Below are 14279 nucleotides of genomic sequence, written 5' to 3' on the forward strand. Positions count from 1 at the left end.
AAGTTCCTACCTGATGTATTGTAATGGCATTAGGCTACACTGTGCACCAGTGTCTACCAAAGCTTTAGAATTCTGCGGATCCAGTATGCCAGGTCATCAAATCCACACAGTCCAGTAAAGCCAGTCATTCACTTTCCTCCTGCTGACCAAAGGCAGTGACCCTCTGTTCCAGGTTGGAGACCCTTTCAGACCAGAAGTCCCTTCACCAAAACCAAGAAGACAGCCTTAGTCCTCTTCCATACCTGGTAGGTTGCTGGTTGCCTTCCACCATCTCAACAGCGGCTGAACTGACAGCCGTCTTGGATGGCCCTCTTGATCAGCTGCCTTCCCTCTTCCCCCTCAATTTCTGTACATGGGCTCCTAACTCACAGGGGGCTCACCATCTCAATTCCTCATGTCCCCTGCCCAGTCACACAGGAGAAACCAGAGAGTGGCATGCAGTGTGTGTCTGGGCACCCCTGACAGTCAAGGTGCTGGCCTGTGGGTACAAGGAGAGAAACAGGTTTTCTTCAAAAGTCAGATCCAATGGGTCACTCTCTGCAGCTGGTATATCAGAGTCTAGTCAGTCCATCATCTCCAGGTGGCTGGAATATAATGCTGGTGAATTTCGGACAACCCTTCTAGTACTTGCTCATGTACACTGGACATCAGGATCTTCGGAGACATGGTTGTCATCCAGGTCACTGTAGAAGACTTTCCAGCACTACTAATTCTCTCAGATGTTGGATGCCTTCTTCAGTGGTAGTGGCAGCAATCTGCTCGCCTGGCTGGTGGCTATAACATTGCAGCATATCGTGAAGTCTGCCAAAGGTTAGGGACCCACTATCACCTCTCGGTGATTTCTTTTACTTCCTCTTCTTGATTCCTTGCTGAAGGAGCAGCTTCCTGATCAGACCGTTCCTCCTCCTACTCCTGTACTAATTGATGATATGGACCCATTGACCTCTGTATCCAGTGCTTCTTTTTGACTACTAAGGCAATTACTGTAGTTAGGGTTTTGATCCCTGTCTTATCCATAGTGTTCCCAGATGCGGTTTGGGTCCCTGTCTCAACCATGTTCCCTTGATGGTGCTGAAGGGAGGCTCAAGAAGCACAAGAAAAGCCCTAGGGAAGTGCTAAGAGCTTCTGGGTTTCACCGGGGCAGGCAAGGCACCCCTCCACCAAGTAGTGCACCAATTGAATGGGATTACATGCCTGTAGAGGTGCAAGATCACAGGCTATGGGAGGTGATAACCCAGGCACCTGCCCAAGTCCTCCCACATACCCTGCAACCCAGGGATTGATGGCCTAAGGGCACATTTCCTTGTCACCTCACTGGCAAACTGTTTCCTCATGACATCAGACTAAAATCAGTTTCTATGCAAATGACAAAAAGATTACATTAATCAAGCAGCTTAGATAGGGATTTGGTGAGGACCTCTGAAGATGAAGGCAGACACATCAGCCCTAGAGGGGAAGAGAGAGATGCAATCCCTCAGCTCTCTGCAGGACAGGCCTCCTGGCACAGGGAGGGTACCTGTGCTAGGGCCAAGCACATGGCTGCTGCTTTTATCAGAATGTTTCCAGGCACAGCAAAACACAGAGATAAGCACTGCAGCAAAGGCAGGAGCTGAAAGCAGCCACTGCAGAGCCTTAGGCTCTGTTATGCAGTAAATCAAACGAGCCCTGTGAGCCATGCAGAAGCCTGCCAATTATCAGCTGCCACAGCTATAGTATGCCCAGATCAAAACTGGCGTTATCTCGTGCCCCATGTTGGGTGGCAAGAAAAAGGACTAGTGGGTTGATCTTGGCTGGCTGCCAGACATCTCCCTGGATGCTTTCTCATTCCTTCTCCTCAATAGGACAGGGGGAGAAAATAAGATTAAAAAAAACCTCAAGGGTCAAGATAAAGACAGCTTAATAAGAAAAGCAAAAGCTGTGCATGTGACCAAAGCAAAAAGAGGAATTCGTTCCTTGCTTCCCATCATCAGGCAGATGTCAAACCACTCCCTGGGAAGCAGAGCATCAGCATGTGTAACGGTGGCTTGAGAAGACAAACACCATAATCCTTCTTTCCTTGAGATTTTATTTAAAAAGATGTGCAGCCTCTCATTTGTGTGCTGGTTGCTCTGTGGGTTGGATCAGAGGGCTGGGAAGTGTGATGATCTGAATCCTTGACAGGGACCATGCAGTGAATGAGTCTTACTTCATGTGTGTGCTGGGGGCTGGGTGGTGTGCCTCTGCAGCTCAGGGGTTCTCTGCTCAGAAGGAGATTTAGCAATGGTGACCACCTGGCTCTTGCATGGGCCACACAATCACTTTGCACCCAGGACAAATGCTGACTGCAGTGCTGGTAGCTGGCACGTGCAGTGTGTTTGAGGCAACCTGTGCCCAGGTGGGTTTGTTCAGTCATCCAGATGTTCTTGAGGGACTCTCCTGGTGTTTATTTCCAAGCTCAGAGTTCATGTCATCCCCGAATGGACATTTCTGTTCATGTCAGCTAACAAGGTGGAGGGATGTCATGGATCACACATACCCAGAGCCACTGCGCATAGGTCAAGCATTGCAAATGCGGTGGATCTGAGTATGCTAGGACATTCTACAACAACTGTTCAGGATCTGTACCTTCAAGGGTTGGTACACTTTGGAAAAGAGGCACATCTGCACCCTTTTCTTATCCCCAGCCCTGACTAGCAAGAGCTGCTTGCAAGAGAGTCCAGGTCCATGGTCTGAAGGAAAACAGGTATCAGGCAGTGTGGGATGAGGTAGTATTTGTCCCTTTAGGCCAAAGAGCACCAGAGGAATTACTGATCCTGAGCAGAGAGACAGCGGGAATGCATTCCTTCTGAAAACATTGCTCTAAGTGCATTGCATAATGTTTGCTGAGCACTCCCTCCAGGTTTCCATGAAGAGAAAATGCTAGTGTTTTATGCAGGCAGCTATTTAGCTGGGGAGCAGGGTAGTAGCGGTGTCGGGGTCTGTGCCGGGAGCTCTGCTCTTGGGAAAGCAGCCAGAGGGGCTGGAGGGCATGAATCGCCAATCGCAGCTCTGGGACTGCAGACTAAGTGAGTTTAATGCAGTGTGCAAACAGAACAAGGTTGCTCCCTACACAGGGTTTGGTAATGAGCCCACGATAATCTATGCTTTTTGAGGCACAGCATGCATTTTCCAGGTGGCTGTTGAGTGTTTCATTTGGTTTTACACATCCTGCTCTATGTGTAATTGGCATTTGTGTCTCTGTATTCAATTTCAGAAGTGAAGCAGTAGCAAGAAAGGAGTGTACTGTCATTTCCACTGAGCTGTGGGACTAGATTTCCACATGGACAATGTCCCTGGACATGTTTTCAAAGCAGCCAGGAGCTTAAGTACTTCTGAAAATTTCCCCAGGGTTTTTGGAGCCCATGTGGGATACAAACTTTTTGGAAGATTTGCTCCAGAGAATAACTTCTGGCTTTCAATGGTTTGACTCTGCTACATCCTTTTTTCTCACGAATATTGCAGGAAGATTTCTGTACGAACCACAAACAGAAAGCAGAAGTTCAGCATCTTGCCTATCTGTGTGCTAAAGCCTCTGCTTTACTCTCACAAAGTGTGCGGGAGCTGTGCTGCACAATTTCTCCCACTTCCAGCTGAGGCATCTCCTAATGGCGGTGGAAAGCTAAACCACCAAATCCTGGCAAGGAGGTGACAAGGGTTACTTACCGGGACATCCAAAAATGTGGTTGAATACAGACAGGGAAATGTATTTTTTCCCCCAATCTCATTCAAATGACAGACTGAAACAGCTCTGCTGAACTTTTTGAAAGCTGAGGCATGCTGTGGAAACACTCAGCAGCTGCAGTTAGAAAGCCCTGAAATCCAGGATCCTGGTTTGGACTGAGTAGAGGACATGTGTTCATGTCAAGGGCATTGGACTAGATAATCTTTAAAGGTCCCTTCCAACTCAAACCATTCTGAGTCTCTGGTGCTCTTACTGTGGATTGTGTAGGGTGACTCTAGATTTTGGATCCTCACATTATGAATATGACCAGATTTTGCAAAAGGCCGATGCCTTTGGGGTTTAGCAGAGGAGGGAAGTCACTAGTGCAGGGTGTGCGATAGGTGACATCAGTAGTGTCTTTCTACCTGTTTCTGCGACCCGATTGCTGTGGGCTGTCCTGCCCTCTAGCGCCTGCTGTGTCAGTTTACCGTCCCCTTGCACCCACGTGTACACACACACTCGGGGGATGATGCTGGGGCTCTGAGTAGGACCGGGAGCTGGAAACCCCCGGAGCCTCCTCTGTGCAACCACGAGTGCAGAGCCAAACTGGAGAGCCCTGTGGGGAGGTGAAAAGCTTCTTAACAAAGCCACAGGCGGGGCAGGCTTCTTATCAAACACAAAGTCAAAACCATTTCCTTCCAGCTGACACATTCAGGACTGCAATTTTCCTCAGTTCTCAAAAAACCTGCAGTTGACAACTGCAGCAGCCAAGGACCCTGTAGTGCCCAAGCCCCAGCTGTGCAGACCCATGTGCAGACAGCAGCTGTGTGCCAGTCCCCATACCCTGGGGAGCAGCAGCCCCTCTGGAAGCTGCGACTGACCAACACCCAACTACCCACCTTCATTCTGGGTCTCCTCAGCTATGGGGTGATGCATGAAGTAACCATAGTAACTTTTTCTAAAGTATCTTGAGGGTCTGAATGACTTTTGCACTTGGGACTTAGTGGTGGCAGCCCATAGGCTTTTTGAAGAGATGTCCTTATCCCTCTCCATATTCCTGTTCCCTGGGTTCATACAGCCCTGGCTTGCACAGTCCTGCTTCAGCTACATGTCTCGGAGTCCTTTGTGACCTTCCCAGTGAGACTCTTTTCCCACCCTTGCCACTTACACTCGATTTTGTCTGGGACAAACCCCAATTGGACCACCCAATGGTGGTTGCCCTACAAAATGGCTATTATACAAAAAGGGCAGAGGCTGCAGTGTCTCAGCTAGCATCATGGTGCTGTGGGACTGTCACTGAAAGGGAGCCTTCATATCTGCTGGCAGTGAAGTTGGGCACGTGGAGACCACTGCCGTGTTTTGCTCTTTAGAAAGAGCAGAAGCAGAGGCTGACCGGTATTGCTTTGAAACCTGCACAGCACAACCACAGGCTTTCACCTGCTTTTGGGAAACTTCCAGTGGCAGCTCCTGATGTCATCCCATCTACTCAAGGACATGGGCTGCTGCAATGCTGCCTTTCAATCAAGACCTTGTAATTCAAGATCTTAGAATTAACCACACACTCAGCTGTGGTTGGGGATTTCTGAGTGATACAGTGAGCACACACATGCCTCTTTCTGGAGGAAGCATTGTCTGTCTGAATTTAATTGAGTCATGCTCAAATAAAGAAGCAGAAGCCACTGCACCATCAATTAATGTCACATTTTGTTTCTGTTCCTGCAGGGTGGCTGACAAACTGCCTAAACCAAACCTCGTCTTGCTCAAGCACTTGCTCTCTCTGCTCCGCCACATCAGCCAAAATGCTGAGACCAACAGGATGGACTCCAGCAACCTGGCCATCTGTGTTGGCCCAAATATGCTGAGCCCAGAGACAGGCAGCACGCTGCCACTGGAAGTACAGAAGGAGATGAATGACAAGGTATGTTGAACTGACCAAGCAGCCACTCCCTTTGGGGCAGCTCAGAACCATCCATAGGGATCCCACTGCCATTGCAAAAGCTCAACAGAACAGCACCCCTGGATATCAAGGGTGGCCCTCAGCCTGCGATTTGATGGGCCAGACTGCCCCTCATTTTGCCTCCTCTGAGCAAAAGCAGCAGCTGCCCCACAGTCCCCTAAGTCCCAGCACAGTTCCTGGATACTTTGCATGCAGAGGGCAAGAGGCACACAGTGAGCACTGTCACCCATGGGTCCTCTGGGCAGCGAGGCCAAAGCTGTGGCTGATGGCATTTTGTTTGTATTGGGGCAGATCCATCTGTCTGCAGCACCAGGCAGGAAAGACTGCTCAATATGTGTTCTTCCCTTTTGACTGAAATGAGCTGTTTTCTGTGTGCAGGTGACAGTGTTGGTGGAGTTCCTTATAAACAACTGCTCAGAAATATTTGAGGAGGACATTGCTTTCCCTGTCTGTGCCTCAGCTGAGGAGTCACCAGAGCACACAGACAGCTCCACGGGTATGAGAATGGACTGGGGATGTGGCAGACTGGGGTTGCTGGGCCAAATTCTTTAATTTGATATGTTAATACGTCTGTGGAAACCCAGAGATTTGCTGACAGTTCAATATGTTAATGCAGTATTTTTCTACAGGAATACTTTCCAGAAGTTCAAATGACAACACTCACAAAACAGAATTAAATCCTAATGTTAAATATCTGCCTTAAGCACATTTTGCTACAGATGTGCAGATACCTCAAGGATCTTTCTGGCAGGCTTGAAAGAGCATCATTCTCCCAACATAATAGATCCAAGCATCTCTATTTTGTCACTGCTTCTCAGGAGGAACAAGAAAAGAAAGACACATTTTCAGCATAGCTGATATGTTATCCATGTCCTTTTTTACACTTTCCTTATCAAAGTTAACTGCTCCAAGAGCTGTTTGTTCTTCAAGGTGAGCTGAAACTGTAAAGTCTAGATGCTGGGTTCAGAAATCTGTGCCATGAAACATCCTATCAGGACCCATTTTCAAAAAGAGTCACAGACATTACAGAGAACATGGCGTTAGAGCATTCATGGATGCCTGGTGTATGTTTTAAGTTAGGTTTCACATTTTGTTTCATTTTACTGTTCATTTGTTGGATAATATTTACCTTACTGAAACACCACATTTAAAAATTACAGCAAAGTCCTTGCAGCTTTTGCTTTCTAGAGCTGCATTCAGAAAAGCAGCAAGAGAGGTGCACATAGGGAGTCAGAAATGTGATTTTCTGGGCAGACAACTTTCTCCATTTTTCACTCAAGAAGAAAAGAGAGTACATGGGGCCATACAAGCAACAAAAGGAGAGATGCAGTTCCCCAAGCACTGTCAAAACATCTCTCCTGTATGAAACAAGCTTCTGATTCTAAACTTGGGCAAAATCAGAAAGGAACTTCTCCTCAGTGAAGATATTAAAACAAAAAAAGTCTTCCTTGTACACCATGAAGTTAAGTGCAGAATTAAGGAAGGGGCTTCTCCATATGCATTGGTTCTGCTCCTTTCAGCTGAGACCTACAGAGTCCCCTGTAAAAGGTGTCCAGCCCAAGAAGTTGTTGGGAACACAGAAACAGGGTCCAGGTGAGTGCTTGGCTTCTCCTTGGCAGCCCCTACACTGGCTGTGGTAGGGTGTGTGGTGTCTCACTCCAGCCCACTCATCACTAGCCCCCAGCTGCACTCATGCTTCTTTCTGCCTTAGCTGACACTGATCCCCCATCTTCACCTATTGAATTGTTGCCATACTCATTGATTTGGAGGGACTATAAGATTTGAAACACAAGGCTATATGTAGCAAACAGTAACAAAGAACGGATGTTTATCAACTGCTTTTCAGGCACACTAAATATTTTGGTGGGTTACTTGGTTCCAGTGTTTCCCACCACCAAAAAATACTATGCTATATACAGACGTGGTTAGTCTTTGCTCCTGGCATGTCACACGGTCATTATATGGTTTTGTCAGAAAGAAATACACTTTAGGAAATACAACTTTGTAAAATACTTCAATTGGAATGAGCCACTTAAAATCACACATAACCTTTAAAAATATTTAAACTGAATTTACTGTCTATTACCACCAGATGTCACTGATAATACTAAGCAAAGCACTTTTACCTGTGGTTAAAGCCTTTCCTCAAAGGCAGGTTTGCATACCCACCTATTTATTGACAACAGTTTGCACCATGGCCACGAGTGACTGACTTTGCAGGCGTCACTTTAGCATTTGTCATGCGGACCTTATTCAGTGTAATAGCATTGTTCCTGCTTAGCATGCATTTTGGGTTGTGTAATATTTTTTTCCAGAATCTCTCTAGGTTGTATGGACATAGGCTTAGGGACTGGGCTTCCCCAAATGTACAACTGTGGGAGTGACCAGGAGACTAGTGTCAGGCTTACTGATGCAACCTGGCAAGGTATCGAAAAACACACTTTCCATAGCTTAAGGTAAAATAAAAAAACTGAAAACCGAAATGGTAATAAAATTCTACCATTTGACTTGTACCAAAATTGTTGTAGCAGGCAACAGAGGATTAGGATCATCTTTATAGAGACAGTCATGGAGCTTGACGTGGCTGATATAGAGGGGATGCCAGCAGCCACGCTCACCCCATTGTCCTGGGGAGATGGAGCAGACAGACCCACCCAAGATGGGCCTGGGGGCCACCAGGGAGCTGGTAAATGACTAACAGGAAAGCTAGCATCACATTTGCCTCTTCTGCCCTGACAGAGTCTCGTGTGGGCATCTCAGTGGAGCAAAGGTTGCTGTCCCTGAAGGTCTTCAGGTTCAGACTGTTGTCTGCCATGTGTGCTGACCCAGGAGGGCAGATCCCAGTCTGAGAGTGGGATGTCAGGAATGACACCTGAAGATTCAAGGACCTGCTCCACATTCCATACCCTCAAAAGGGTCCACTGGACCTCACTGGAACACTTATATTTGTGGCTTCAAAAGCAGACCCTGCCTTCTGTCCATCCTGGGCTAGGACATCTGGTGATAATCAGGACAGCTATTGCTTACATGGAAATATGCCCTTGGAAGGTGACAGGTATTTGCCTCTCTATAGGTGGCTGAAAATCTGAAGTAATGAGATGCAAGCACCAACAAATCCACTCAGTTGTTTGAAGATTTGAATGTGTTAAACTGTCTATGTTCAGATGCTTTGAGGTCAAAATTAGGCTAGCACACCACAGACACGTTCTAAAGATGTAATGTTCCTCTGTAGACTCTAGGGTTTATGTCACAGTAATTCAAGGGCTATATTTTTTATTTACCACTCATTCCTAAAAGTATCAAAAGATATGTTATCTCTCTGAAACTAAAATTGTCGATGCTCACTCCACCTGCCTGTTAGTATTTGAGAACAATTGCTCTGTTTCTTTTGGTGACATGCAAGATGGAAGTCAAAGGCTGGCAGTGAAAATTTGGTTTAATTATTGAAGTCAGTAGGAGCTGGACTTTACACCAGTTTTGTTTTCATGAGAATGGAAACTCCTGTCATGACTTCATACAAATCAGTCTTATTATGGTTCATTTTATCTGGCTTAAAATAATTAAAAAGGACATTAAGGTGTGGCATGTAAGAACTGTAAATGTTTTAGCTTCTTTGGTGGAATATTAAATGTCAGTTTTAAGGATTACTCATTAGTGGATATCTTGTCATACCTTTACAAGGGACTCAGCATTACTAAGAGATTTGCTATGGTTATTTGCAAAAAGATGCGAGCAACTGAATGCTGACTTTAATATTTACTTTGGAAATTGCCCAAGGGGAAAGTAGTACACTGGAAGATTTTTATTTCTGCCACTTCTACTTTGTGTTTTATTAGCTGGAAAATTTAGTTAGATGGTGTTGAATTGTATTTAAATTGTCTGTGACATTATTTTTGTTCTTAAATAGCTGTAAGAAAAAATAATTAATTATATCCATTGCAATAATTCAGTAATATTGGTTTATGAAAGGTCAAGAACACATTCAAGAGAAATTCCAAGGCTTCTGCATCACAGCTAATCTTCACATAACACTAAAAGTGTTGTTCAGAAAGTCCTATCGTCACTTACCTGAAGTGATACCTGAAGTGTACAAGTGGAAAAAAGAAAGCACGTTTGGTCATATCTAGAAAGACAGGCTCCTGACTTCATACAATTTTTTTTAAGTATAATGTGAAGAGTTTGTTTGGATTTTTATGCTGTAAAATTGTTAAGAGACTGCAAGGTCAGCCTAATGTGTTTTAGCTAATGTTGCTTGGGATTTCACCCTCCACCTGCTGTAGTACAGATACAGGGCACTTATGGAAAGTTACGTGACAACTTACATGTAGATATTTTTCCTGTAGCATCATTCATGTGAGAGTGCCATTATTACTTCATTAGACTTTACAAATACATCCGAGCCTGTAAATCATACCCACACTTTAAAATCTGCCCTCAAAAAAATGTAGCATGAAAATATTACTATTGTGTACAAATTGTCTTACAATAAATTTGCAGAATATATTAGAACAGGGGAGCCAATTCTATTAGCCCCAATATATGGGGCAATCTGTGTTCTTTTATCAACAGCTAATGATTGTGTTTGATAAAAAACCTTATAAACCTATTTCCATGCCCCCTAAATAAAATATTTGTTCAATGATAACAGCAGCATGGGCACCTGGAATGCTTATTTATTGAAAAATATTTCTTTGCATGGATAAGGTGTACCCAAGTTTAAAAGAAAATTATTATAATGACCATTCCCAAAACACCTTTTGCAAGTGACTCTTAGCTGGTGGAAGGACATGACTGCTCTGCAGTCAGCCCAGCAGTCACATTCCTTTGGCTGAATGGGAATTATTTAAGTTTGCTCTAACTTAAAGATAGCAGTAGCAACAGAATTTACTTAGGAGCCAGACAGGCTCCTATGCCAATAAAATTGCACTGCGCTGACCCAGAAAGGGCATCTTGCTAGTAGACAGATCAGTGGTTGGGCAGGTTCTGCTGCATTTCCTTCCACATGCACTAAAACATTTGCACAAAGCAGCATTAGAAATGTGTAGCAGGGACAAACTGACACATGGGAAGGGAGCTGGTTGGAAATGAGAGGTAGAAGAGTTGTGTACCTGACAGAGTGACAACTGACCCGTGGGTCTCTGCTGTGTAGCAGTGGCAAGTGAATGTCTTGAGGCTGGAGAAGTGAGGTTACTCCAGGGTGACCAACCTTCATGCTCCTGTAAGCTGCCTGCCAAAACCCTCATATGGCCAAAGGTTAAGAAAGAAGAGAAAGCTCCAGCTTGGGTTTACCTGATCCCCATGGGACCATGTTTTCCATGGGGCTGGGGGGTAATCTCTGCCAACATACTTCTTCTCAGAGGTGGTGCCTGAGGTCACCTGGCAAACTCTATGCCTGCACAACCCACTGCTCATCATGTGAGTCCACTCCAGCCTGGGAACCACACTTGTCCTGCCCAAGGATCCACTGTTGGACATCCCTGCTCTGTACTCCTTAATGCCTTCACCCATCCCAGTAAAAATATCCTTCTGAAGGGTATTTTACTGATGTGGCAAAGCCAAACCCACAAACATTAGGATTTGCCAGAGCAGCCCTCAAAAGCTTTTACACTGGACACTCCACAGGTGCCTATGGAAAGTCTGATGGGTTCTTGCTACATGCAGTGTCAAGGATGGACTTGCCTTGGGATCCACATGGGACCACAGTGCTACAGGGGCTTCTTGGGGACAGTGTTGGGGTTGTGACAGAGGGTTGCAGGCAGAGACAGAGCAGGCTGGCAGTGACACTAGTTCTGGGCTTCCCCAAAGCTTGTCTCTTCCACTGAGGTTACATGTAATGCTGGGTGACCATGAGTGAAATAGCTGAGAAATGTATTTTTCTGTTCCAGACAAGTATAAAAATCTACTAAATTAAAAAATCTTAAGAACGTGGGTTTTGTAAGTGATCAGCTCACTAATACTGGAATTCACAAATCCAGTACATTACCATTGTTTAATAAACATTGATTCAGCATATTATTCTGGCAAGTATGCCCAGATTATTTCCAACAAACACTCTAAAAACTGTGGCTTTCTGAATTTTGAATTGCAATTTCCCTTCAACACTAGCTTGACACACCAAATGAAGAAAAAAATTATCATTAATTAAAATGTAAAAATTACAAATCTTAATTAATGTATTTTCATGTGTATAACTGTCCAAATGACAGGCACTGTCTAGTTCCAGTTAGTGAAAAAGACAGACTGAATGAAAATGTCAGCGCTGTCTGAAGACATACTAGCCAATAAAAATAAGTCTTTCTCTCAAAAAATAATATATATATATATATAAATTTAAAATTTTTATTTGCTTTCCTTATCCCTGTGTGGCAGACTACTACCTCAGTTCCTTTAGACAATTTATCAAAGATTTCCTCTTCCAAAGTCTCTGAGCTATTGCCCCACTCCAAGAAAATATTGCTGTTCTCCAAATGCTTTTGAGACACAAGATCTCCTGTCCCTCCCCAGCCATGGTTGGCTGGGGAACTTGTGGTTCCCACAGAAGTTATGCTGATGAACTGCACCACATGGACATATCTACACCCTGTGCCTGGGCTGCAGGACCTGCCTGGCCTTGCAGACAGCACAGGGCTGCAACAGCGCCTGTGGGAACGGACTGGATGAGCTGAAGGAAAATGAAGTCAGGAGAGCTTTTCCCTGTTCTTCTAAGAACTTGGCATGAGCTGAATAGGTGCCACAGCAGCGTGGGACTTGAGACTGGAAAACGCTTCAACCACACGGACACAGTGCCAGTGCCACTGACCTCTCCTCTCCCCCTGTGCAACTTCATATGTGTGACTTTTTGACATCTACTAGCAGCCTGAGTTTCATTAAAAAGTTACTGGGAAGTACAGAAGGTGGCCATAGGTGTGCAGCCAACATGGTATAAACATACACTGAGCATGGGGCAGGTGGAATAACTGTTCTGCAGCTCTTTCTGGGCTGAAGCCTGATCCCTGCTGCTGGTTCTGTGGAACTGAGCTCAATGACCTATCCCATCCCCTCCAGGCCTGTGCCTCCAACTAAAGATAAAATTCAGTTTTATTGTCTTTATTTGCACTATATGCTAACTTGCTTCTGAGAAAAAGCGCTATAGAAAGCATCCGAGTACAAGGTGCAGTGGCATGTTTAAGCAGCTGTTGAAGAACTACTCATCCTTATGAAACAGCTGGCTCTGAGGGGCTGCTAAAGGCATGATCTCATGGTTATCAGAAATACAATAGGCTGTCACAATGAAGAAACATGACTTTGTATCAGGACTGGCTTCCATGGTTAATCTCTGTAAGCAGATGCTGTCTGTTGTTCTGTATGCATGCAGCCTCTCCCTGATCCCCTGCAAAATCAGCAGAGTAACAGAAACACAGGTGAGACAAACAGAAAGAACAATAGGTCTGCCATTTGGCTTTTGCTGGTTTACCCATATCCATCCTGAGCTGGATCCTTGTATGCTTCGGAGGTTATGCCTCCAATCCAAAAGCTGCACACAGCTATAAAATCCAATCCGTATGGCAAGGATACTCCTCAGAAGAAACACATCCTCTTTTCACTTCTCCTTAGGGAAAAGGTCTTCCCTCAGGTTATTCCCCCCCTGCCCCGGGACTGATACACTGGATTTCCGTTATCTTCAAAAAAAGCATGAGCGTCTATAGCAGTTCTCCAGCCTTGACAGGAAAGGAATCTTTTTCAGAAGACCTCTGCTGAATATTGTTCAGTACAATGGGACGATCATGCTCCTGTTCTCCATATGATCTCAGGGCACTTCTACCTCTGAGCACTAAAATTTTGCTTCTCTTTGGAAAAAAAATCCGATGCATATGGACAACTGACTCTTTAATGGAAAGTGTATGCATCAACCCGTCTCCTTCTGGCAGCAAGGCTGGAACAGGAGCTATCTGTGTCGCACAAGGCAACTGTATCTCCCTGCTACAAGGAAAAATCTGAAGATTTTTTTCACAAGAAAAAGCCTCTGAAGCCCAGCTGACCCCATTTCCAATTTCCAAGCCTCATGTCAGCATGTGGCTCTCAGTGGGTGCCTGCCCAACCCCTTGCAAGGCCCTCCACACCCCCTTGGAGACACCTGATCCTCTCTGCCAAAGGAAGGCATTGTCACAGGCAGATGAGGGGCTGCAGAGCACCTCTGGTGTGCATGGACCCACCGTGGGCCCTCAGCCAGCCTCTGGCTTCACCGGGGAAAGCACAAAAGGCAGTTCCAGGCAGAGATGGGGGCTGGCACTGCCTGTTCTCCTATGCTGGCCTCTTGTCCTTGATCTCACCCTTCAGTGTCAGCAGGGTCACAAGGTCTGTTCCTGCACTCCTAGATAATAAATACAAGCCCTTGCAGACATGGAGCATGGAATTTGTAATTCTTTAGGCAGGTATTGCTGGTATTTTATCACTTTCTCAAATGGCCCATCTGTCTAATTCCACCAGCAAATGAGGACTGGAGCTCCACAGTCTCTTACTTTGGGTGTTTATGCAATCAGCAAACCTTTTGGCTTGTGGCCATCTTCAGAAATAAAGATTAATAATATTTATTTATATCAAATAATTAACTAGGAAATACAGGCATGGAGCCGTGCTCAGCTTGATAATGAGGCATTATACAAA

General features: G+C 45.3%; 1 protein-coding gene across 5 annotated transcripts in view; it reads left to right on the forward strand.

Moving 5' to 3' along the window:
• The window catches only part of LOC114003975 (T-cell activation Rho GTPase-activating protein-like), an 84159-nt gene that overhangs the window by 61413 nt on the left and 8467 nt on the right, over positions 1 to 14279 (forward strand). For 4 of the 5 annotated variants that reach the window (XM_027751439.2, XM_039387395.1, XM_039387396.1 and 1 more), the window contains 2 exons: positions 5402 to 5597; positions 6015 to 6132. In XM_027751439.2, the coding sequence (XP_027607240.1) occupies positions 5496 to 5597; positions 6015 to 6132 (220 nt within the window). In that variant the 5' untranslated portion in view covers positions 5402 to 5495. Of the gene's footprint in view, positions 1 to 108; positions 246 to 5401; positions 5598 to 6014; positions 6133 to 14279 lie in introns of those variants that run through there. The other variant, XM_039387398.1, reaches the window with a different exon arrangement.

Source organism: Pipra filicauda, unplaced genomic scaffold, assembly GCF_003945595.2.
Source record: "Pipra filicauda isolate LSUMZ 115617 unplaced genomic scaffold, ASM394559v2 scaffold55_size4083901_pilon, whole genome shotgun sequence".
Taxonomy (NCBI): domain Eukaryota; kingdom Metazoa; phylum Chordata; class Aves; order Passeriformes; family Pipridae; genus Pipra; species Pipra filicauda.